The sequence below is a fragment of the Gambusia affinis genome, linkage group LG07 (genome assembly GCF_019740435.1).
Source record: "Gambusia affinis linkage group LG07, SWU_Gaff_1.0, whole genome shotgun sequence".
NCBI lineage: Eukaryota > Metazoa > Chordata > Actinopteri > Cyprinodontiformes > Poeciliidae > Gambusia > Gambusia affinis.
In genome coordinates this window covers 5,418,343-5,444,170 of record NC_057874.1, presented here as the reverse complement: position 1 = coordinate 5,444,170, position 25,828 = coordinate 5,418,343, and the positions used below count along the sequence as shown (strand labels likewise).

The 25,828-nt window shown below is 42.7% G+C and overlaps 2 protein-coding genes and 1 long non-coding RNA gene across 7 annotated transcripts; 1 reads left to right on the top strand and 2 right to left on the bottom strand.

Annotated features, from left to right (window-relative positions):
* Positions 1-2,034: 2,034 nt before the first annotated feature.
* LOC122833876 lies at positions 2,035-4,364 on the bottom strand. The gene is made up of 3 exons (XR_006371083.1): positions 4,244-4,364; positions 2,930-3,108; positions 2,035-2,374 (listed from the first exon to the last, which is right to left on the bottom strand). It is a non-coding gene; the product is annotated as an uncharacterized LOC122833876 (long non-coding RNA).
* si:dkey-13a21.4 (uncharacterized protein LOC494576 homolog) lies at positions 4,088-7,301 on the top strand. 2 transcript variants are annotated; one of them, XM_044121822.1, is made up of 5 exons: positions 4,088-4,390; positions 4,667-4,793; positions 4,892-5,110; positions 5,764-5,889; positions 5,987-7,301. In XM_044121822.1, exons 1-5 carry the CDS (start codon positions 4,335-4,337, stop codon positions 6,071-6,073), a joined length of 615 nt encoding a protein of 204 aa, XP_043977757.1. In that variant the 5' UTR covers positions 4,088-4,334; the 3' UTR covers positions 6,074-7,301. The 2 variants fall into 2 exon arrangements, with proteins under 2 accessions (XP_043977757.1, XP_043977756.1); XM_044121821.1 differs by having other exon boundaries at positions 4,892-5,161.
* Positions 5,936-24,004, bottom strand: hcfc1a (host cell factor C1a). Of its 4 annotated transcripts, XM_044121820.1 has the most exons (28): positions 23,855-24,004; positions 22,506-22,706; positions 21,842-21,990; positions 21,551-21,711; positions 21,240-21,448; positions 20,938-21,022; positions 20,735-20,841; positions 20,472-20,651; positions 20,149-20,391; positions 19,913-20,061; positions 19,631-19,813; positions 18,702-18,923; positions 18,280-18,384; positions 17,934-18,150; positions 17,185-17,321; positions 16,940-17,087; positions 16,133-16,353; positions 15,092-16,004; positions 13,435-13,583; positions 13,159-13,293; positions 12,856-13,063; positions 11,537-11,812; positions 11,218-11,324; positions 10,992-11,126; positions 10,734-10,919; positions 10,346-10,643; positions 8,778-8,841; positions 5,936-8,702 (listed from the first exon to the last, which is right to left on the bottom strand). In XM_044121820.1, exons 2-28 carry the CDS (start codon positions 22,699-22,701, stop codon positions 8,663-8,665), a joined length of 5,223 nt encoding a protein of 1,740 aa, XP_043977755.1. In that variant the 5' UTR covers positions 22,702-22,706; positions 23,855-24,004; the 3' UTR covers positions 5,936-8,662. The 4 variants fall into 4 exon arrangements, with proteins under 4 accessions (XP_043977755.1, XP_043977752.1, XP_043977753.1 ...); XM_044121817.1 differs by having other exon boundaries at positions 19,913-20,391; XM_044121818.1 differs by lacking the exon at positions 23,855-24,004 and adding an exon at positions 23,634-23,780 and having other exon boundaries at positions 19,913-20,391.
* Between the last annotated feature and the right edge of the window lie 1,824 nt (positions 24,005-25,828).

Below are 25,828 nucleotides of genomic sequence, written 5' to 3'. Positions count from 1 at the left end.
CCGCTCTCTGAGCACATCGGCTCATGTGGCTGTTATGAGGAGGAGTGACGGCGCTGAATTCTGCGCCGCGAGCGAGGACAGCTGGGTTGGGACGCGGCGGCCTGCGACGCCCTGATAAGCGCTTATCAAGATGAACGGAGGAGGAGCCCGGGAATTACAAGCAGCGCAGTAGCAGGCCCACAGGACCCTGCAGCCGCGGCCTGGTCGTGCTGTGTAAGTCGGACTCACAGTGCGAGTGGCACATGTGCAGCGTGGCCCGTCAGATGTCAGTGTTTCCTGCTTGCACTCTGAAGTGACACTACAGTGTGAAGTACAGGACAGTTGGGGGGTGGGGGCGGGGTGCTGTTTGAGCCGGTCGTAACCCGGGTGACGGATGGCGTTGTCTGTCACCGCTGGACTTTGATGGCAGCCTTCAAATTCCCAAGAAACGGGCTTCTGTGAAGGCGGTGGTCTTATCTCTTTGGTGCAGGACTGCAGCAGCAGTGCTCAAAAGAGCTCCCTCTCTCTCTCTCTCTGTCTGTCTCTCTCTCTCACACACAAAGACACACACACACACTAACTGTCCTCAGCTTCACCAAACACTTTCAGAGATGAGTTGCCTCCTCCATGCTGATCTTGGCATGTGAGGTGACGTTTTTAGCAGCAGAAGAGCATGAAAGTGTTGCTCTGACTAATAAAGTTAGCGTGTGACTTAACTATCATAACTCTTTCCACTGTTGAGTTTATGTAATCTCACCATACACAGATGTGTAAAGGTGAAACTATTACCATTTGTAACTTTTTCCTCCTAAATGTTCTTGTTGTTTGGAGTTAGCTTTTGTTCCTGTAAAGATCTCGTGAGCATTTTTGTAGTTGTTGCACGGATGAAATCTTTTTTTTTTCCTCTTTGCTTTGGGTTATCATAGAGTTGTCTGTTTAACTTTTAAAAAAATGTCACATTGCAGTCAGAAACCTCTATTTCTTTGAGATTTTCTGTCATAGAGCATAGAGTCAGGTGAGATCCTGCAGATGACTGTGAATTTCGTGGACCAGTGATATTGTAGTCATTTAGAAGGCTGGGTTTTCCAAATAAGATGATTTCAGTTTTGCTTTCATTCAGATTAATAGCCATATTTGAACATCTGTGAGGTGCATCTGTAAGGGCTGAATAGCAGTGTGGCCAGAATAGATAAATAAATTTGGATAACATCCGCAAAGCAGTGAAAGACTGCGTTATGTTGCATAAATGTTGTGTTAAGTGTGGAAAAGAAGTGGAACTAGAGTGGATCCCTGAGGAACCCCGAAGTTAAGATGGGACAGGACTGAACTGTGGGTCAGTTAGCTGGCCAGAGCTTAGGACACTGTTTGAAACCATAAATCTGGCTCAAAGTTTTCCACAGCCTCCACCATGGTCTCCAAATTGTTTGTTGTCTAATGTTCACTAACAAACCTTTGAGGCTTTCACAGAGCAGCTGCATTGACACAGTGATTGAATTAGCACAGATGGACTTTATTTACCATTCTGGTGGTTCTGAAGATATTGGGTTGCACTGAATTTTATTTAGGGGTATCAAAGTAAAGGTGGATGAACATAAGTAGACATTATATATTTTCTCACTTTTATTTAGATAACAATTTTCCTTCCCAGTTTACAATATATAGTACTTTGTGTTGTCATAAAATCACAAGTTGAAATGAAGCAAAATTAACTAAAGAGCAAGACGTTTAGTTACATTTACAAAAGAATTAATCTAATATAAATATATATATATATATATATATATATATATATATATATATATATATATATATATATAGTTATATATATAGTTATATATATATAGTTATATAACTATATATATATAACTATAACTATATTTTATATATATATAGTTATATATATAACTATATATATAGTTTTTACCTTTAAAAAAATACATATTTTTATTTATCTATTTGTGTATCATATCTATTTTCATCTATTATTGCTGCAGTATTTTTTAATTAGCTGAACTCGCTAGCACCGGTTAGCTTGACCTGCTGCATGGCGTTTGGTTGAGAAAATTGCGACAAAGCTAAATTACTGTAAAATGTTGGTTTTGTTGCGGTGGATGTATTGACTATCAGTATCAGTAAAATTAAACTAAAACATAAAACTACTGAGGTAAAGTATGAAATTCTAAATGCTGCAACTCGAAGTGGAGTCAAACACGCCACAGAAACACACCTGACACAGTTAGCAGTGATGGAGACCCGCTGGCTTAACGGAAGCATCTGCTGCCCCCTGGTGGCGAGTCAAAGTGATTTACTGTCATTCCGCAGGGAGGTTCTGGTGAGGTTCTCTGTTCCTGCACTCGATGGAGGGTGGGGACCCGGTGCATGACGTTCACAGTTCCTGATCGAATATATAAAAGCATTATTGTTTTCTAACACATCGAACATTGCCTTTTGGTTAAAAAAAAAAAATAATAAAACAAAATAAAAATACACATCTGTTTTTGTGAAAACAAACATATTTTTGATCCAGATTGTCTTTGGGCACAACACAATTTATTTCAATATTATGGATTACAAGAAATTATTCAAACATGAAATTCATGCGCATTTGTTTGTGTTGCTAATTATAGTTACCGAATAATTAAATCGTGAACTTCCTTTGCTCAGACAGGTCATACATAAGACCAATAAAATACAAGTTTTAATGTTCTGTTGTTGCTCAGCAGACCGTCACTGACGCCAGGAGGAGAGCAAGTTACAAAACATTTTAACTTCCCGTTGGCATTGATAAGGTGTCACTGAAATGAATTTGAACTGAAAAGGTTTTTACTAAAGGATACAGTTCAGAGTGCTGTATCCAAGTTTACTATCTGGAAAGTCGAGTGGAAGGAAAAACTGAAATAAAAAAAGGTTCACGTACACTCAGGGATAAATAACTGCTGAAGTGTCTTACCTGGGCTAAAGCTAAAGAGGGAACAGATCGGGTTTCTCTGCTCAGCGGTCCAGACGAAGGTAAGTTTTGCTTTTCAGAAAGCATTCAAGGTCCCAGTTTCCAGTGATGATTTGGGTTGCCATGGCGTCTGCTTGTGTCGGTCCGCTGGGTTTTATCAAGACCAAAGTGACTCCAGCCATCTAGTAGGAAGTTAGAGTGGTGTCACTGTGCTTGATTGTCAAAAGTAAGATGAGAGGCAGAGTAGTGAAAAGTGCAGACCAGCTGAAGTCTATCACATCTGTCTATGCATTTACATGCATGTGTTTCTTAAAAATCTCTTTTAATTAGCAAAATAATTAAATTATCTGAGACCTATAACCGTCAAAATGAAGAGAAACATATATAAAAATTGTTTTTTCAACCTCTGTTTACTAAATCTGCATTAAAATGAGTTGCATTTATAACCAAATTACTGATATACAATACATTTCCAATATTCAAATCTACTCAAGTGGATCTGTGAGGGAAAAGCCCACAGCGTCCACCATCGCTTTCTTTGATACCATTTGATAAGATTTTGTATTTTCTGCCAAAAAAAAAAACCCAACACACAAATATTTAAAGGTCAAAGGTGAGCCATGAGTCAGCCACACAGGGGTTTATCAAATGATGCCTTCAGAAGCGTAGGCCACAGCATCGCCACACTGCAGTCATTTAAATCAACACAATAAACAGCTATGGTGATTGATTAAGTAAGTTTATATCGCAGTGGTTCAACGAGGACTGCGTTGCTGTTCTTGGGACAGTGTAAATATCATAATTAATAATATATATCTAAAAATTAAGAAAAATTAAGGCTTTTGGTTCATTCCCTAATCTACAAAATATTTTTGCTTATAAAAACACGTTATCATACCATCGACATTTGAATAAAAAGTGCTGCATTTTTTCTCTTTTTGTTCCTGTGTTTTGTATACAGGAACAAAAACACGTTAAGGAACCGTATCGTTCCCTAACGTGGTGTTTCCCAATTCCAGTCCTCGGGGCCCCCCTGACTGCATGTTTTAGGTGTTTCCCTTCTGCCACACACCTGGATTGAATCTTTGGGTGATTAACAGGCTCCTGCAGTACTTAGTGGCTGCAGAAGATGTCATGCAATCATTTGAATCAGCAGTTCTGGTGTAGAGGCACATCTAAAACATGCAGAGCAGGGGGCCCCGAGGACTGGAATTGGGAACCACTGCCTTAACGTGTTTCAAAGTCCGACAAGATATTTTGGAAAATAAAATAAAAGGTTTGACGAAGGTCACTTAGGTTTGATAAATGACAACTAACCCATTGCGAATTTCCGAGCAGCACCCTGAAGGCGTCATCGTGCGCCGGAGCTCCAGAGCTGCAGTCAATCTGGTCGCAGCCTCCGTTCAACATGGGCGAGGAAAAGACTCCCGTGACTCTGAAGACGATACTCATAGGAAACTCCGGGTAACTTTTGGTTGTTGTTTTCACTCTGAAATGCTCAGACTCGGTTCAGTTTAAAGCTCAAGTGTTTCACTTTCACTTGCCGCGACTCATTAAAGTAAAGGTGTGAACTATATATGCAGATGTTTAAACAACTTCATCCAGTTTTTAACCATTTTACACGTCGCGTGACACACAGGAGTTAAATGTGTCTTGTGACGAAGAAAGAGTTCAGTTTGAGGTTATTTCTAATTTATCTTGTGTGTGTGTGTGCGCGCGCGCGTGTGTGTGTTTACACAGGGTGGGAAAATCGTCCGTCATGAACAGATATGTGGATAACCGCTTCACCAACATGTACAGAGCCACCATAGGGACGGACTTTTTCTCCAAAGCAGTCAGGGTAAATGGGAGCACGGTGACCCTGCAGGTTGGTGTGTGTATCACAATGAAATGCATCAACCTTCATGCCTGGCAGAGGCTCCGCAGCCTGGTGTTTCCCCCCCCTCTCTCTCTGTGTGTGTTTAGATCTGGGACACAGCAGGCACAGAGAGGTTCCAGTCTCTGGGCACGCCTCTGTACAGAGGGAGCCAGTGCTGCATGCTGGTGTTTGACGTCACATCCTTGACCAGCTTCAGCGCCTTGGAGATGTGGAGGAAGGAGTTCCTGGTCCAGGGAGAGCCTCAGGATCCGGAAGACTTTCCCTTCGTCGTCCTGGGCAACAAGACGGACCTGAGCAACCGGGAGGTCGGTCTCGACTCGTTTGCAGACTTCCTCCGTTGTGCATCGGCTGGCAAGTTGAGTAGGATTTTATTTAGGGGTAGCACACTGAAAGGGGCTCGACATTAGAGGTGGCGTATCGATTCCAGCTAGGTGGCGTATCGATTCCAGCTAGGTGGCGTATCGATTCCAGCTTGGTGTCGATGTTGAAATCGACACCTTAGCTTCAAATTCCCTCTTGAAATTTTTGCACTGTAGTTTCTCAACTCTATGGTAAAATTTCTTTTTGCCTTAATTTATTCTCTAAATTCTGTCCCATGTTTTAGCAAAAATAATGCAAAGGAAAACAAAACAATACCTCAGGGCTATAAGTTTGATACGTCAGACTTTAAATGTAAATGATGCAGATACTGGCCCTGTATTCCCTTCATATCTGCTCAATACCAAAATATCCAGTATCGCACGCCACTTTTCAACTTTGCTTTGAAAATACAATTAGAATTTTTGACACTGCATCACATGAAATGTTAATGCGTTGTTTTTTGTTTGTAGGAAATTTAGAGTATTGAGAGCAGAATTGATCCCGTTCTGAGTACACAGTCCAAATACGAGCGACGTATAATGAGCTCTTTAACCTCTACTGCATTCCAGATTGTGAAATACCTCATCTGCTGTCTTAGGTGTCTCGCAAAAAGGCAATGCAGTGGTGTGAAGAAATCGGGGCGGAGTACTTTGAAGGAAGCGCCAAAGAGGACCTGGACATGGAGAAGCCATTTTTAAGAGCCGCAGAGCTCGGCCTCCAGCAGGTAATTCAGTCCAGAAAACAAAAACCAGCAGACCCGAGACACAATCTCTGTTTAACATGTTTATTTTTGATGATAAAAGATACATTACTCCCTACAGTACAAAAAACACACATTGGAAAATACAGGACATTTCCAGATAACCTGCGAACAGCCGAGAGAAACTCGCAACACCTGCGAGTGCTGATAAAGAGAGCACTCGTCCCGGCGTGGGAGGGAAAGTTCGGAGACCTCGGCACTGCTGATGATGACCTATCTAACAAGGGTGCAAAAATAAGTGACCCGGCAAAGGTACTGTGGAAGGAAAGGACACAATTGTATACCACATGGAGAGAGGAACAAACTCATTAAATGTTTTTTTTTTTTTCCTTTTTTTTTTCCTTTTTCATTTTTTTTTTGAGAACCTTCAGCTTTATGGTCTAACTTAAGGCATCACTACTAAAATACACTGCTTTTTTTGCATGCATGTCTAGTTTCGTTTAACAGACACACCGACACGCACAAAAATTATGAATGCATATGAAGAGAAAGTTTCTAGAAAGAATCCCAACCTGAAGCCACGGCGGCGAGCGGAGCGGCCTCGGCTTTTGACGTTCCGGGCCCTTTTTGTTTTATTTTATTTTAAATTACCGTCACAAACTGGATCTGCCCTTTTACACAGAAGATCTCCACTCATGCCCCCAGCCAGACAACTCCTCCCTGTACACGTTTGGATTGATGGACCTAGTAGGACTTCACTCCCTACAGTGAATCAGCGGGAAAAAAACCAAAATAAAAAAAACAAAAAAACAGAACAATCAGGGAGACTATATATATTTATATATATATTTATATATTTGTTTCTTTTATAAGTAAAGACACAAAAGGCGATCAAGAGATGACCCAACATGTAAAAACAGTTTGTTACAGGTAATTATATAAAAGGCCAAGATGTTTGTTTTGTTGTTTTTTTGTGTGTGTGTTTTGTTTGTTTTATTCTTGCTCTATGAACGAACTAATTTACAAGTGAGTAACACTCCGGCTGTACGCGGCCTTCCCATTCAAAGACAAAAACAAAACAAAACAGGTAGCTTAGCACACTATCTGTGGTCTGAAATACAGAGCCTTAGAGAAGGGAAAAAACAAATTAAAATTTATTCAGTTGATTCACAGACATTAATAAAGGTGTTGTGGTTTGGGGTCTACGGAATATATGTAGCCATTCTACAAAATTAAAGATTCATGAGCAGAAGAAGCAACAACCGACCGGGCATGGGGAGGAAAAGTCGGGAAAAATGTGACGCAGAATTATTTTTTTTGTTTGTTTTTTTTCCCCTCCCTTCCAACCCGGGAAAATTTGTTTGGCAAACAAAGCAACACAAGCATCAAGAGTAAACAAAGTAAAAAAAAAAACAAAAGAAAAAAAAAAAACAAAAGAAAAAAAAAAAACTCCTCTCTCTGGGTCCACTTCAAGGTTCCCTTCAGTCCTACAACCTCTGCGGTTCTACTTGGAACAAATACAAAAGTCTCGTCTTTCATCGTCGTCCGTCAACAGGAACACGAACCACCTGAATGGTTTTTAAAAATATAGTGGCAACCTGAACACAGCCAGCCATCTTCCCACGAACACAAACTACAAGAGGGGAAGGGGGCGGGGGGGCCGAGGGGATCGAACAGTTAAAAAAAAAAAAAAAAAAAAAAGCTATGCGGGTTTTTTTTCTCTTAAAATGCACACAATTACACATACACACAGGAGAAAGAAGCTTAAAAATACAAAAATAAACTACACAAGAGATTTTTTTCTGCATCATTGCTAATTTTTTGGGAAAAGGTTGGGTTTTTTTAATCAGTTTTTTTTTTTTTTTGTGTGGAAGTTTTCCTTGAAACGTGTGTGTGTGTGTGTGTGTGTGTGTGTGTGCTGCCAGTCTCTGTCCTAGCAAAGTCCATCATTCTTTCTCTACAAATCTCTTCCTTTGCCGTTCTCTTTTTTTTTTTTCTTCCCCTTTTTCCTTCGTCCGTTCCAACGTGCCGGTCACCACTCCTCGTATCTCGGGGAGGATGGGGGGGGGGATAAAAAGCGCACAGTGATGATATTTACCAGGAGACTGGGGTCCAGTACGATGACTGTACAGACTTGGTTCTCTATGAAGCAAATTGTTTTGGAGCCGAAAAAAGAAAAAGATGTCCTCGTTTGTGGAGGACAAGTGCTTTATTTGTTTCCATACCGATTTTTTTTTTCCTTTCGTCTAAACTAAATGCCTCCACAGACATTTTTTTTTTTTTTCCAAACACTGTACAACATTTTATGTAGTCTCTGTCTACATCTCCCCCCCCAGAATTCACAAAACACAGAAGAAAAAAAAAAAAAAATTAGGTAACATAGCGCTCAGCCTCAGGCTCCCAGTTTGTGAAAAGGTGTAAATGTTTCTATAATGTTCAACTATCTGGGAAAAAAAACAAAAAAAAAAAAAAAAAAAGAAGCAAAAATAGATGTTAAAACGAAGGAAGGGGATGTGGCTGAAAAAAGAGAATGTGCTTCTAGGTTTGAGTTGCTCTAAAAATATTACGACCAACTGAACGAGGAGGAGGAGGAGGAGTCAGGGGGTTTATCTACAGAAACGTCTCAGATTGACTTTCATCTGGGCTTCTGCCACCATTTTGATCTGAGACGGGGGGCGGAGGGGAGATGAAGAGGAGGATGAGTGAAGGTCAGTCTTCCTGATAAAAAGGACAGTGGGGAGGAGAAAAAAAAAAAAAAAAAAAAGACAAAAAGACTGGGAGGGGACTCTGGGCAACCTCACTGGTCCGTCCTTGCTTTCTTTGGACCAGTAGTCTTGCTGTGGAGGGACACAAAACCAGAATGAGTCGCATGAATCGCGTTCAGCCTGAAGTGGGTAGGAGAAGATACTCACGTATCAGGAGAGGTGCCGGGTCTTTTGGGGGCAGGTTTTGCAGAAGTGGCGTCTTTACCAGATTCTGTGGATTGCAGCAATTGTTGGTTAGAATTCATCTGCTGGTTTGGCTCCTTTAGTCATGCTAAACTGGAGCGACTGTGTAGCATGAGCTGTTTGTGTTTCCTCCTCCAGTGTGACATTTATTTTTTTTTAAATTGTCGTCACTTTCTCTGTATGTCCGTTTTACAATGAACGAGTGAAATGAAAGGTCTCTGCTGCAGGTCACGCAAATCAGTTTGTTGCTTCTCTTGCGCAACAATGCAGTTATTAACTCAAAACCGTATGAAGCTAATTGAGGCTTAAGGTAAGTCTAGTTCTTTCCCTTCTAATATTAGCACCTGACATTCATGAACTAAAAGTAGACAGAAAAATTTTAATACATTTTCACTGGTAGTGGTTGTTTTCAGTACACAGACTGCTGATTACTGTCTTTTAGGCTCCTCAATAGGACGGCGCATCATATTAGCATAGCACACGCAGGGCATTGCTGCCCAAAAATATGCCTGAAATGGACACAACCCCTAAAAACTGAACTTATTTAATCAAGTTAAACAAACAGATAATAGAAAGCAATAAAGCTAAAAAGGCTGAATACATGTCTGTTGGTTTGTAGCCCAATAAAATTATTTGGCCTGTTTATCAGCAGCCTGGCACTGATAAACAGGTGCCATGTCAGCGCTGACTCTGCGCCACACCTGAGGGAAAAACCCTTCACAGGAGCTGGAGGCAGAGTTACACACAACAACCAGCAGTTCAACTTGCAGTCAGTGCTGTGTTTAGGAGTTAAGTTTGTTTCTAATATCGCCAAAGAAAAAACAAACAAAACCACAACTTTAACTATATCCTAAAGTTAGATTAACTGTGGAGCAGCAAGCTCACTGCCACTCACCGGCTTTGATTTTTATATCACTTTATATAAAACTTGTATGCCCAAATCAGCTGAGGTGTATTAAAATTTGGGGATTCTTATGAACATAAACAATATTCAAGTGTTGGAAAATTATAAAGCGATGGTTGATTTCTTTGGGGAAAAACATGGCGGTAATGACTAGGGAACGCATTAAATCTACTGTGTTTTCGATCCTACCTGCTGATGTACAGGACGACCTTTTCATTTGGACTAGCAAAATAATTTCACTTTAGTGTATAGGGCACCAAACCAGGCCAGGGGCCCACACTGTCTTACATCAGGCCCTGGCAGCTAGTACTGAAAACAGAACTGTACTGGCCGGTGTTATGAAGCGTTCACAAACAGCATTTTGTTTGTTAATAAATGTTGACAAATTAGGCTGGTTAGCTTAGCATGTGTGTTTGCAGGGAAGCTAATAATATTAATTTGATTTGTGTAATTTAATTGTTCTTAAATTGTACTTTACAAAAACCATAGAATACAACAGAAGAAAAGGCCAAACTTTAACCGGACAATACTTTTGTGATAACACGATCGAGTTACGTCTTTTACAGAGTCAGTTTCAACCCCAGTTAGATGGAAAAAGCCCAAGAGGTTGATAATTCTCCGTTCTTACCCTGTAGCCATCGAACTTGAGTGGCGGGACCGTAGCCCTTCTCGTTGCGGGCGGCGATGCGGAAGATGATGGCTGGTTTAGTCGTGTAATCGATGTGAGCGTTTGAGAGGCTGGACGACTGCACCAAGCACGAGGGGTTGGGTCCGCAGTACACTCGCATGAAGGCTAGCTGGGCCGGGGTGGAGGCCTTGGCCTCGGCCGTCTGGCTGCTCTGGATAGCCAGGTACACCGAGTACTCTATGATTTTCCCTGACGTGACCGAAGGCGGCTCCCAGGTCAGGTGGGCGCCATCTGGGCTCTGCGGGGGACAGTGATTATATAACGCTTGGTGCTTTGAGCTTCAGCAGGAGGTCGCATTCAGCTCTGCAGGTTGAAACAAACTGCTTACCTTGCTAATTTTGATGGCACAAGGGGCTCCTGGGAATCCGGGTAGGCAGGTCTTGAAAGCAGAAATCTCAGAGAACGTTCCACGCCCGCAGGCGTTGATCCCCGCCACGCGGAACTTGTACGCCGTGCCGGGCTGCAGCTCCATCTTCTTCATCTGGCCGTAGTCCGGTACGGCGCCAGAGTCGTCCTATCCAGAGGAACGACACAATGTTTAGAGGAAAAGTCTCCGGGAACGGCGCGTCGTTCCTGTCACACTTACATCTCCTTGAGAATCATCTCCTGGCACATAGAAGTGAGTGACGACCATATTCGTCACTTTTACGATCCCGACGTCAAACCACTGGTTCTCCTTTTTAACAACAGGCTTCACTGGCGCAGGCTGGGGGGCTTGTTTCTGAACAAATCACAAAATCAACACTAAATCAGTTCAAACTCTTTTTCTCGCTCCCTCAAAGCTGATCCATCAGGTGTCGCTCAAGCCTCACCTCTACCTCGATGCCATTGGCCACCTCCGCGAGAGTGGCTGCCGCCTGCAGCTTGGCCGGACTTGCTACTGATATAGACGCCGCAAACGTACTCGATGGAGCCAGAGCTGGGTTGTGGAAAGAGCAACAACAATTAGACAAATACAGTAACGGCTCAAATTTAAGACTTTTTAAAGGTCATTATGAATGAAACTTAAGATCTGCATCACAACAGAAATGTACAAAAGAAAATTACGTGTTTTATATATTTGTAGTGCTACAAATTAGTTAGCGGCTAGTTAGCTGTAGCTCTTAGACCACAGAATGTAGCAAGCCTTACTCTCAGCAGTGGTACGTGGTAGAAGGGACGCCACGGCGCTGGTGACCGAGGCAGCCATTTCGTTGTGTCCATTGCTTTCGACTGACGGGTCGTTGAGGCTGTCGGCGGGGGCCAGGCCCTCGGTAGGCATGCTGGTGTCCACGGAGGCCTGCTGCGCCGCGGCCTGAGCTTCCTGTAGCTGCTGCTGCTGCTGAACCAGTGCGGCTAGCTCCTGCTGGGTCAGCATGATGGGGATGTTGGTGGGCTGCTGGCTTTCCCCAGAACCGTCGCCTTCATCTGGAAACACATTACGGAATATTTACAGTCAAGGTCATTTTTACTTTGGCCCACATCAAGATCTCATGGATGATCTCAAGGGTCGGTTGTGGTAGAATCTATTTAAAAAACCAATTACCAAACTGTCAAAATATTACTAGCCATCTTTGCATTTGATAAGTTCTTCTTAAAGCTAAATAATATTGAACATATTTTCATATTGATCAGTTCCTATAGGGTTTTGCAGTTGCTTTTATTATTAATTTTCACAGATGAAACTAATTTAGAAAGATTTGAAAAGAAGTTTGCAATATGTAACTTTGTTACTCGGCACATCAGGGAATATGAGATGACATCAAGTGAGACTGAGGCAGCAGAAACAAGAGAAGAAATACTGCCACCTTCAGGTGGGCGTTGGCAATCACAACACATTTTCTGACCATTTTTTGTAGAGAAATTGAAATAAACTCACAATTACCCGTTAGGGGGAAAAAAGCAGGTATCTGTTAATTTTGTGTGAATTTCTGCAATCACAAAATTGCAAAAAACTGAAATGGGTGTAATTTGGCGCCTGGAGTTGAGAGGTTAAAAATACTAAATCTTTGGCTGGATTTGGTCCTAGAGTTTGACGTGTGCTGAGGTCTCCTCCAGAAAATCTGCCAAGCCTGGCAGTAAGGGTGCTAGGGAAGTACAACTATCTTTTTGGGTTAAAGAATGTATTTTTAAAGAATGTTTTCTGTATTTTTTTACTTCAGAATGTGTGTGTGCAGGCATTATTGCTTGGAAATAATTGTGTGAGGCCAATGGAAAGGTGCAGAGCCGGTGCAATTTGTGCGCACACCTTGCACCAGTTCAATGAGTCAGCTATAAACCTAGCTTAATCTGTTTTCACTGCCACTGTGAGTGGTGTATGAAAAACCCTATTTAAAATAAACAAACACCACTTAGCCTGGTGGCCCGCCAGGCTCATAATACCCTGTGTCCATTAAGCTATTAATAATTATGATGCAGTCTGTAATCCCTACATACCCAACGTGGCCGTTGAGGGGACGGCGTGTACTCACTCATTACGGCTTGCTGCGCTGCCTGCAGGACAGCCTGGATGGCGAGGGCCTGGGCCTCCTCTGTGGCTGCAGCCTGGGCAGCCGCCTCAGCGGCGGCGGTCACGGCCAGCTCTTCGTCCGACAGCCCCGTCACCATCAGCGTGGTCCCCTGGGCCTCAGACATCAGCTCCGAGGGCAGGTTCAAGGCCGTTGCAGCTGCTGCTTCTCCCTGGAAGAACAAATTCATTAAAAAAAATATAAAAAATTAGCCGTGATGATAAATTTAGCCATGCTGCCGTTGACTGCATGCATTATGTGCTTTACTTCTGCTTGTGTCTCCATGGCTGCAGCAGGCTCCTCAGCAGGTGCAGCTTCTGCTGATGCAGGCTCTTCAGTCTCCATCGGCTCCTCCGTGCTGCTGGCTGCAGTGCTTACTCCTTCTGTGATTGAGGAAATTGACTGGAGGGAAACAAAAGTTTTATTCATTCATTTCTTTAACACTCAGGCCTGCAGTTTTTTTTTTAAACACATAATTGCAGATGTCACACAACAGACTGTTAAAATAAGCTGCTAATTTAGAGAAGTGCGTCGTTTCCTTACCGGTACTGAGGGCCCAGGGGCCGGTGTGGACTGAGTGACCGTGGTGATGGCTCTGCCTTGGGTGGTTGTAGCTACGCTAGTAGCTGCAGTGGTAGCAGCTTCCTCTGTGGTGCTTGTTCCTTCTGCTCCTTCCTCTGTCTGCTGGGCGGCTGAGAAGAGTCAAAAACAACATTATACTTATGCAACTCAACCATCAATTGTGCTTAATCAGAAGATGTGGGGGACACAGTGAATTTGCTGTGTGAAGAGTGAAAATAAATGTGGGGCAGTTTACGAGTTTCCACAAAGCTTGTTAATGCTCTGATCTGAAAGGCTTAGTTAGCAGGCAGCATGTGTTTGTATTTAGCATCTACAGACATCAGTGGGTTTTGCCAGGGGCAAATAAAGCATCATAGAGCTACTCTGCTAATGAGAAGGCCGAAGTCAAACGAGTTACTGCAGTCAGGAGGTTACAGGCAAATAGCTGGAAGATTATTGGCTACAGAAACCTCCCTATTCACAAAGTAGCTTCATTAAAACTCATCTGGTCAGACTGACCTTCTTCCTTCAAACATCTATTCTAGTTTCTGTTCGATGAACAGGATCAGCCCTACACACAGCACAAGGTTCCAACATTTTAACTTTCAGAATTTCACACTTTTTAGGATAAAATTTCAAGTCTTTTTCCCTTAGGTTTTTCCATGCTTGTATAAAATAGCTGCTACTTCACCGCTAAAATGCAGAAACCGAAAGTGGCTTTTGATTTTGTGAAGTTGGTGAAAAGCTCTTTCCCTGCTTTAAAGGCATCTGGAATAATTTAGACAGGCAATGTTTCAAAAATCAGCAACTGCTGTGTTTGAAGGAGCATTGAAAGACAATATATTTAAAATTGAAAATGGGCCACTGCGAGAGAGCTGACAGACCCACCAGGTCACGTCTGCAAAATGTGTGGCTAACAGTCAAAACAGTCACAATGGGAGGTCAGATCCGGCTTTTTAAAGATCTACTTTAAAAAACCTTTTATCAACTTTATTTCACTCATAACGTTCCGACATCCCTGACCCAAAGCACAGAACATAGAACACAGAACATAGAATTGAGTTTTAACCTGAATTCTAGGTTGTCTACAACATCCTAAATCAGTGAAATGGTTCTGTATTTCTTTCTGCCTGCATTCCAGGGTTCCGCAGGTTTCAACAACTCAAATATATGACTTTTTAAGAACATTAAGACTGGAGTCAAAGACCTGCATCTCTACAGAAATGTAAGAACTTCATCCAGCCAACTGGTGATAAATTTGCATTTACTCATGACAGATGCAAAAACGTTAGCTAGCTAGCTGCAGCCTCAACTACAGGCTACAGTTTGTAAGTCTCAAACAGTAATGAAAACATCAAAACACACAGGATTAAAAAGTCCTGCCACCACAAAATTAAGGCCTGAGATTTCCATATTAAAATGGATTTAAGACATTTTAAAACCTTATTTTTAGATACATGGATTTGAGTCTTGTTAAGGATGCGTCGACACCTTGGTATTCAGTCAACAAGTCAAAAACTGAACCCTGATGGGTAAAATGGTCAATTCAACATATGATGTTGCTTCTATTTCGGTAAACATCAAAACAAAACCCAGCACATTTAGTTTCTCTGTTTACTTAACGCTGGCTTTGACATACCTGTGCCTTCACCGGTCTCCATGTTGCAGGTAGCCGTAGTGGCGGTGTTGGTGGTCCCAGTCTCATGCGTTTCATAAGGCGGGTTGGAGCAGACCCTCTGGATCTGGCCCGTTGCTGTGCTGCTCTGGTCCTCCTCTACGCTGGAGGTGGATGCGGACGGAGTGTCGCTGGTCCCTGATTCGTGAGTTTCGCTGGGTGGATTTTGGTGAGAGCTCTGCACGGTGCCCGTCTCGCCGGCGTTCATGCTGGAGGAAGCTTGTGTTGCTGTGTTGGTGGTGCCCGTCACGTGGGTCTCGCAGGGGGGATCTGAACACACCTGCTGGGCCCCGCCCATGTTGGAGGTCGCCGTGGTGGCCGTGTTTGTCGTCCCCGTTTCGTGGGTCTCGCAGGGCGGGTTGGAGCACACGCGTAATGTGGACATGTTTGAAGACGCCGTCGTTGCCGTGTTGGTGGTTCCTGTTTCGTGGGTCTCGCAGGGCGGGTTGGAGCAGACTTGTCCGGCTCCGATCGTAGCGGAGGAGGTGGTGGCCGTGTTGGTGGTTCCTGTTTCGTGGGTCTCGCAGGGCGGGTTGGAGCAGACTTGTCCAGCTCCGATTGTAGCGGAGGAAGTCGTTGCCGTGTTGGTGGTTCCCGTCTCGTGGGTCTCGCAGGGCGGGTTGGAGCAGACCTGTCCAGCTCCGATTGTAGCGGAGGAGGTGGTGGCGGTGTTGGTAGTTCCTGTATCATGGGTCTCACAGGGCGGGTTGGAGCAGACCAGGGTGACGGTACCAGAACCGTCTCCAGTTGCTCCTGCCTCAGTGGAGCTGGGCTGTTCAGAGGTTGGAGAAGCCAGAATGGACACAGGAAGATCCTGGACTGGCTGGGCTTCAACACCACTGGGGGTTGTGATCAGGGTCACCTGGGTGGGCTGGTTCTGAGGCAAAACCAACATCATCATTATATACAAGTACTGCATCATTTCCAGCTCAAACTTTGCTGCTAGAGTATTTTTCATTGTAAGTTTTAAAAAGCTATTAGAAACGTGGGACACAGGAATCTTACCTGCACTGTCATTGTAGAGGAAGGCAGAGTCGAAGTGGAAGTCAGACTGGTCTGAGCAGCCGAGACCGTGATGGCGGCCGGGTTGATCACCTGGCTGGACAGTGTAGCGATGTTCGCCAGCGTGGTGATCGGCGTCACCAGGGAGGCACTGGAGCTGTCAGCTGAGGCTCCTACCAAACTTGTGGACACCGTCCCAGTGACGGTGCCAAGAGTGGTGACTCCTACAGGAAGCGCAGATGGAGAGATTAAAGGGATGTTCAGAGGCTCCTTTAAAATGGGGACGCACTGATATGAAACTTTGCGACAATATTTAGCAATGTTATTTTTATATATATTGCTATTTCAACACTAGAAAAAACATCCACCCTATCTTTGTAGATTCTCTTCCTCAGTTAAAACAAGCCACAAATCTGCACAGCATCATCACTATCCAAGGTTTCCCCCAGAAAACTTGCTAAGCCCGCTGGTTGGGCGCTAGGGCAGTCGTTCATTGTGTTTTTGAGTTAAAACATTTTTAAAGTTTACAGGAAATTTTAAAATATCACTTGATGATTATGTTATTAAAAGATTGGAAGATTAATACCTGAACACTGACTATAAAGTCTTAAAAAAATGCAAACATTTTAAAACGACTTAAATAAATAAGAAATGCTTAGCCTGGTAGGGGCACAAATAAAGCCTGGTGGCCCATCAGGCTTATAAAACACTGGGGGAAAATCAAGCATAAAACCATAAAAATATCTCGTTAAAAATTCTTCTGTAACCCAACAACAACTCAGTGGTTACGAAAGACACGGGTATCCTTACCAGTAGTTCCCTTGACAACCAGCGTGGTAACAGTGGGCTTAACGGAGGAGACCGTCACTGGCGTAACCAGACGAACACCGCCTACTGTGCTCATGGGCAATGTACGCAAAATAGTGCCGGGCTGTCCTGGAGCGCCCTTTAATACCACCTACAAAAAGAAGAATTTTTATCTCATCTTTGAAAAAAATTCTGTTTAAAAAAAAAACCCAATAGAGACAAAAAGCAGTTGAGAAAAGCCAGCTTACCTGCGTCAGTCCCTGCTGTCCAGCTGCAGTGGACAGTTTGGGCACAGCAGTAATAATTTTACCAGGCGATCCAGAGGTCATTACCTTGGTGGTAAGGATCGTTATTGGTGTTTTCATGCCTGCACTGCTCGTCACGCCTGCATAGATAGCACAAGTTTGAGCTTTAGACAGTGATTTATACCAGCAAATAGCATTTCCTATAGCTTAAGATACACTCAAGAGCTGGACAATAAATAAATGACAGTGTGTATATATATATATATATATATATATATATAGCAACAGAAACATAATATCAATAGATATTACCACCAATAGGATATTCAATATACAGAATATTCATTGAACTCCGATCTAGAACCGCTCAGCATTCTGGGGGATGTGGGCACAGGAAAGACTTTAGCAGATCAACCCTTCACAGCAAGCTAAGCAACATGGGTGACATCAACTAACTCACTCGCTCTTTGGTTACCTAGCAACAACCTGTTGAATAAACATGTAACCATCCCTCATAACTTCTTATAAATAAAGTGAAAATGGATATAAAGCAGGAAATGTCATCTCACCAGTTTGGCAGTATTACAGGTACATAAAAAAAAAAAAAGATCAATAATTATCAATATCAACTGATATCAACACTTAGATCGCGACATATTTTTCAGCCACATCATCCAGCCGTAAAAACAGTCTTCCCACCACCCGGCTACTAGTTTACTGTAGATTGTAAAATCAAACAGATGAGTTCAAACCTGTGGCTCCAGGCTGGGTCATGATGGCCGACATGGGGATGGTCTTAATGATGGTGGTTCCCTGCTTGGTAGTAGTAGGCGAGACGCCACTTATGTTGAGGATCGTGGGCTTGTTTCCTGTGCCTCCGGCCTGAGACGTTGTGATGATTGTTGTGGGCTTGCCGTCTGCAGAAGTCACCAGTTTCAGGATGGTGCCAGCTGGGAGGGGACCCTTTGTCTGAGAAGAAAAGCACATGTTCAACGACTGCTTACAGAAGAAGACCAGGTGTCTGACTCAACAGTTTTAAGCTATTTCTTTTTGTAGTTTTTTTTTTGTTTGTCTTCTGCACTCATGCAGATAGCTGACCTGTATGATCTGGGTGAGAGGGTTAGTGGAAGCCTGGCCTGTGACAGCTGATGTCTGCACTGGTTTGGTTTGCACCACAGACATCATCTTGCCAAGGTTGGAGATCTGCCGACATAGAAGAGAGACTCAAGTTCATGAGTCACTAAAAGCATCGGACAGCACAGGGAGGTCAGGAGCAATGCAGTCTACTGAACTCGTGGTTCTGACTTACTGCTTTAAACTGACAGTCATGCAAACAAATAACATTACACTCCCTGTTTTCTTAGTCGAGTTATCCAACAGTCCCCCCCATGACAAATTTCACATCGTCACAGTGAAATTTGTGGAAGAAGGCCATTTACAGCATGCATGAGAGAGCACCATAGGGTGCTTTGTAGATTTAAATCATAGAAGGTAACGTGGTAAAATACATGGTTTCTTACCAAAGTACCGCTGCTGCCCATGGTGAGAGGACTCTTGACCAGAGTGATGGTCTTGGTGACTCCTCCCACCACAGTGGTGACAACCTGGGCCTGCTGAGCCACTGTGACAGCCCCAGACTTGTGCACAGTGATGATCGGTCTGGTGGTGGTGGGAGAGGACGCGGTTGCCGTGCCCACCTGCGCCGCGGCCGTCTTCAACATGCGGGTGGCTGGGTTACTGACCTGTGAAAACAAAATTACCTTTAAGCAATAGTTGGAGACTTTTGAAGAAAGCTTAAAGCTAACAGCTAGTCCAGAAAAAGCCAAGAAAAAGGTGAGTTTTTGATTTGGTATAAAAAAGTACAGCAGTTTATGCAAATAGGACTTTATGAACTTTCAAATTGTTTACATTTAGCAGTTAGAGCAACGTGAGGAAACTTTTGTTTTCTTGTAAATGTATCATTTACTTATTTACACAAAAAAATAGAAACAGGAAGTGGTGCACAGCTAATGATCTTCCAGAGTTAAACATGGAGGACTGGAGTTTGAGACCCCTGGCTTAAAGGGTTGCATAAATTGCTATGACATTTTGAGACCGGAGGGGCAAGTTGTACAACTAACCTAGATTTATACTAAATCAATTATCTACAGCAGGTAATTCAATTCAAATAACTTTATATGTCTCAGAGGGTCAATTTCAAGGCACATTAGTAGGACAAATAGACTCATAAGTGAGAGAAAATTCACACACACGACACTAAATATATAAATAAATAGTAAAAAGTCCAATGTGATTTGTGACTGTGTGCAGTGTGAAGTGAGGCAAAGACACTCACTATTTGTATTCTTTTAAGAGAACATCACTTCAAAACTTGCACTAAGATAATTATTAACAAAAGCTAAGCTTTTGTTTTGCTGTCCTAAACGAGGGGATTTATTGAGAGGTTTACCATTACAGGAGAAGCCACTTTCACCGTGGTGGTGCCTGGGGAGACAGCCACTGTTTTGAGGATGGTGGCCCCCGCGGGAACATTGAGAACGGTGCCTCCTGAAGAGGGTGGGATCTTCTGTGTGGCTGCAGCTGCAGCAGCTAAAGCTGCCATGCCACTCATCTGAGGGCTGCTTCCAATTGGCTGAAAACAGAAGTGTTTTTTTTATAATGCAAAATATATTAAGGTTTTAAGACGCTAACACACTTAAATCAGGAAGTCAGAGTGTGAAATGGCTCGTACCGATCCTTGGGTGGTTTGGGTAGGCACTACCATTCGAACACCTGGAGGAAGGGACGTCACGGTGACGGGGGATTTCCCCGGCTGGCTCGGGCGAACTGTGACAACAGATGCGCCTGTGGCAGCCTGCTGAGCTGCAACCTTTAAAACAGCTGTGAACCAGCAGAAGGCATAAAGTTGAGACTTCATTTTTGTTACCCAGTAGAGCTTCTTTACTTTGCAATGTGAGTGCTGGTCACCTGTCTGTTGTAAACTCTGCGCGGAGGGTGCTGCAGCGGCCGGTGCAGGGCTCTTTGGAGAGTTGATGGGTTGCGAAGGCGTTGCACTCGTGGCTGGCGAGGCTGCCGCCGGGGTCGCGGGGATGTCGTACTTCTGCAGCTGCAGCAGGTACGTGTCGGCGGTGGAGACTGCACCCCAGCTCACCTCCAGAGAGTTTGTGTTGGCACGGACTAACTGGACCCTGGCGGGAGCGTGGGGCCGCTCTGCAGGACAAACAGCAATAGTAACACGTTTACCAACTTCCCATACGAGACACAAATACAATTTGTTACAACATCCTCACCTGTTTCCAGGTACCAAAGGTCTTTACAGCACACTTGGTTGTTCCATGCTTTCCGATAACCGTCACGGCCGCTCCAGACATACAGTCTGGAATTGATGGCCACGGCACAGTGACCAGCACGGGCCCTGGGGATGTTATCCTCCAGGGTATCCATCAACACTGTTTCCCAACACATGGAGTCTGCAGAGACACAACACCTTCAGCACTAAAACAATTTCTACTCAATCTCTTTACAGTGGGAAATCTTACGGAGGGAGACAAACCGAGATTTAGGCAAGCGAGTGTGTTTGTGCATTTCCATTCTTTCTCGTGTGTGGCCACTTTGACGTCATCCATTACCAAAGGAACCCAGCCGCCAAAAACGTACATCCTGCAAAGTGAGAAGATCCAACCGGCGTGAGACAAGGTTCTATTAGCAAAACTGTAATGTTCCATGTTTTAAGGAGAACGGATGTGGCCTTCATACTTGTTTGTGATTGTGGTGGCAGAGTGAAGACTTCGTGGAAGAGGTGCCGTACCACCTACTGAAGGTTTGTTCCAAGTCAGGGTATCTGGGAACAGAAAATAAAAATTCAATGAATTTAAGTAAATACTGCGACCTGTTTACCGTCAAAGTTGAGTGTTAACTGGGTCATCTCACCCACTCAGAAGTTTACATCTTTATAGTTTTGAATGTTTTTGAGCAGGTATAAAACGGGGGTGAACCTGTCGACTCGACCAGAAGCATTTTTTTTTCTTTGTTTATTAAATTATGAGGCAGACACCTACCTATGTCAAGCGTCCAGAGATCTCCAAGGCGACAACCGCTCATTCCTCCATAGATTATCAAGCGTGACTTCCTGGTCGTCTTTTCTGTGTACACCACAGCGGTGTGACTCTCACGAGGAGGAGGCAGGACGCCATATGTGATTGGAATATCCCACCCGACCACGCTAGAACCAGGACGAAGCTCGAGTGTGTACAAATCATTTAGGTATCTGGGGGGAAAAAAAGGCAGATATTCAAAAGGTAATTTAGTTGGCTAAAATAGACTCCTGAGTCAGTAGATTGTGGATGCTTCTAATGCAACGCTTCCTTACCGGGGAATGTTGTTTTTGGGGTCTTCACTATCATTGGCCAGTCCACCAAACAAGTAGCATTTGTTGCCAACGAGCGAAAAGCTGTGACCGAGTCGAGGACAAGGTGGTGGGCCGTTTTTTGGATTTTTGGCTTTCAGTTTTTTCCACTCCCATCTGCTGGCCTGTTTCAAAAGTTGTGGTTTTACCGTGATTATTCTTTCGCATTAAATTAAAAATATAAGATATAAAACAGAATTTTTTTTCTCGTTCTGAGACCACGTTTTGGATTTTTTTTGTTCAACAGAAGATTACCTGTAGTTCATAGAGATCATTGCTGTATTTCCCATATTCCACCATCCCACCAAAAACCAGCAACCGTGTTCCATCACATACAAAACCATATGCAGCACAACCTGGAGGGATGTCACCACGGACTGCTGGGATAAACCACTGGTTCGTCGCTGAAATTAAACAGATTTTTTTTTTCATTTTCATAAGTCTATATATACATGCACATGCATATAAATATATATACACACACACACACACACTGTAAGTAAGACCCTAAATAGGATTAGAATGTAAACTCTAATCAGGCTTTAGGGATGTTTACACATACACACCAACAGCAACGGCTAAATTTATTTATCTCAGTTTTATGAACAGGAAAGTGGGACACAGGATGTGCCTAAGCCAACCAGCATCATCCATTTTATTTTAGCCCGCCTTTTTTGAATGTGCAATAACCCGATTTCTCCAACAGAGGGAGACCATATTATTCAAACAAGGGTTTGTTTGGCCTGGTGAGGCCTGCTCACAACTCAACTTTACACATCCCAAATTTGAATTAAACTTCAGTGTTTCAAGCCGAAGTTTTGTGAAACTGCTGTGAATATCATTACTGGTGAAATAAACTAAACTTTACACCTGCTGCAGAAAATAGTAGGCGAAGTTCAACATGCAAGTCAAAACTTACCCGTGTTGTATACATGTAATTCGTCAACAATTCCTTCGTTTCCACCTCCAAAAACAACCATCAGCTCCTTTATAGCCACAGCTCTGTGTCCGTGCCTGGGCCGAGGGACCGGACCGGACCATCCGAGGACCCGCTTCCATCGCGGCTGCAGAACCGACGGAGTGGTCCCAGACACCGCGGAACCAGGGGCAGACATGACTTCTGCCGCAAAGAAAAATAAAACAACACGTACTTCAATGGCTTGCAGCTATTGCACCATTTTCATAACAACAACCCCATAAACGCATCGGCCGAACATGAATGCACAGTACCGAACCACTCGCGACTGTTGTTGCGGTCAAAGCAGCTGGAGCCCTAAATAGTTAGCTGTTAGCTTCGCCTCGGATGAACTCAAAACCAAAAACAAGTGCAAAATGTTTCCAGGGACTGCTTACTTATATTCTTCGATGTAGACTCGATGCTTCAGAATTCTCCAGAAATGCATAACCCCTTTACACAAAGTTATTTGCAACCATTGATTTCAATTTATGGAAGCAGCCATCTTGCAAACAAACAGCCGCCGCTAACGCTGCTACCCGACTGAAAAATGGCGGAAGCGAATTAACAAGCAAAATATATGTAAACTAACACGATGCACAACCACAGAAACGCGAAACAAGCAAAACTAAACTCACTTATTGAAAACCGGCTAAACAAACAGAACAATACACAGCGACGATAAGTATTTAATTCAATTTTTCATCGTTAGCAGCAGTTGGCTATTTTCATGCCTCTCTGGGAGTCGCCATATTGTAGCTAGACAAATTAGCATTTTTGCAACGGCTTTAACGCAGTTATTATTGAAAAGAAGAAGCCGCGACATTAAAGAATGATATATATTAGTCAGAAAATGTAAGTTCTCAACTGCCTGTAAGGGATTTGCTCAAATAAACAAAGATATACATGCTATGGGGGTATAGCATTCAAACTGACTGTTAGCCATTGCTCCGTTGCTTTTGCCGCTAGCTGCTCAACCTAATTTAGCAATGCTAGCAGGGTTAGCTTTGCGGCTAGCATCTCTCAAAGCGTCGCCAAAAGTCACAATTAAATTCGACGCAACTTTCACCAAAACTCAAATGCATTACATACCCAGTAAAAATATGGTTGCGCCAACACTCTCAAACCCTAGCTAAATCTAGTCTAACAGCACAAACACAGTGTTATTATGTTTCACGCCGTCTCTGGAAGCAGCCATCTTTTCGACAGTCGGCCTACTTCAGCGGCTCCCTCAAGAAAAATGGCCGGGCGCTTTGCCACAACAAAACACAACAAACCCGGAAAAGGCGCAAAAATTAATCAGTCTTACTCACTTAATCTGATGCAGTATATGCAAAAACACTAGTATGTGCTCTTATCTTGAGGCAATAATCCAAATTCATTCGATTTGTGAAGAAGTATTTCCTCTCATGCCTGCCTGGAAGCTGCCATCTTCTTGACAACCAGAGGCGGAGGAAAATGGAAGCGAGCTAGCGTCACCCAAAGTAAACATGGCGACAAAAACTCGCTCGATAAGCATTTAACATTCTAACAAATATATCGTTATTTGTTATACGTATTATACGTTAGCAGAGGGGTTTCAGTACGCTTATATTTTACTCCTGTTTTTAGGAACTCTCTTAGAATTTGTTATTTAAACACTTTTAGAGTTTGAGCAAATGATAGCAAGTTCTGTTACAACTGTAGGGTTATTGTCCCTTACTAAAGATGGCGACATCCGTACTGAAACCCCTTTTTTATATTCCCATCGTGGGCGGTGTGGAGTTTATTAGTGTCAAAACCTCCTTGGTAAAGCTCATACATGAGAAACAATAGTGAATACGAGCGAGTTTACTAAATTACCGCTGTCCAATTTTAATGTTGACACGCCCACGTATAGCCTACCGTTAGTGCGCCCTCCACTGATACATATTCACTGCACAGCTGAAAACGTATCTAGGAATAATAAATTAGAGTATGCGCTCTGGCACAGCTTGTTGGTGAGATGCAAATATCTATAGAAAATTACAACTTTTAAACACGTATTAAACAGACTTTGTTTTTTCTTAACCCCATATTTCGGTACGAAATTTATTTTATTTTTTTAAATTACTTGAGCTAATATTAAATATAGGCCTAATGCTTGGACAAGTTTATATGGGTGACCCAAAGCAACTTATAAGCGTGGTAGTGGCTCTGTTTATCTTTTGACATTTACCATTACGATAAATATGTTTATTTTTTTAACTTATTTATTTAATTGTTGTCTTACAGCTACCAATTTGTTCTTTCAAAGGCCATTTTTTCTGTCTTAATTCAGAAAGAATGGCTTTTATTCACTTGTTTCACTATCCCACAGTCTATTAGTTTGTTTACTTTCTCGGTGAGCTAGCAATTCATTTGTTCCTTTATCAAATATTTTATTTGAGATTTCATTTTCTTACTACATTGCTTACTACACATAGCTTTGTTTATTTAATAATGTTATATAAGTGTGCAATCTAGCAATTTATGTGAAAAGTAGTAGCTGTAATAGTATTTTTGCTATAATCAGCTATTTATTCAGTTATTTATTTATTTATTTATTTATTTATTTATTAGTATCTTATCAAATAAAACTATTTGCCTACTTGCTTAAATGCTTACATCCCAGTTTTAATACAATACAATACAATGGTGACACCTGGCAACTAATTTGTAAAGAACATGTGGTTACATGCGGATTTTCTTTGGCAGCATACTGTTTAGGTTTAAAACTGGTCAACTAAATTATTCCTACTAAGGAACTTCCTGATCCAAAGTGATACCACAGCTGCAGTAAAAAATATTTCAACTGCACCTGATTAAGATATTGGTTGCAGTTCTTTCAAAACAACAGATGAAGCTTTATGGATCATGTGTCACAAAAGTCCGTGGATTTTTCTAGTGAGTATCCATCTTCCCATTCCTCTTATTTTCTATACTTACTTATCATTGCAGGAGTGCTGGAGGTTACGTGATCACTGGGGAAGAAGCAGAAACAAACTGTGGCTGCTGTAATATTGAAGCATTTAGAGTAGGATAAACGTTTCCAGGCGTCATCTTTAGTCATATATTTATAATCTGCGTTTTTTTTAAGCATAGAAAAAAAACAACGAACACATTAAAAGTGTACAGCATGTAAGAGAACATCTTAAAAAGGTACTGTTCTTAGTTGCAATGCATTTCTGTGCCACTAGATGGCAGATTTTCGCAAGTCAACACATCTCAGTGAAAAAGCGAGATCAGAGCAGACAGGAACAAGTCCAGGCGAAACAAAAGACGTGTTG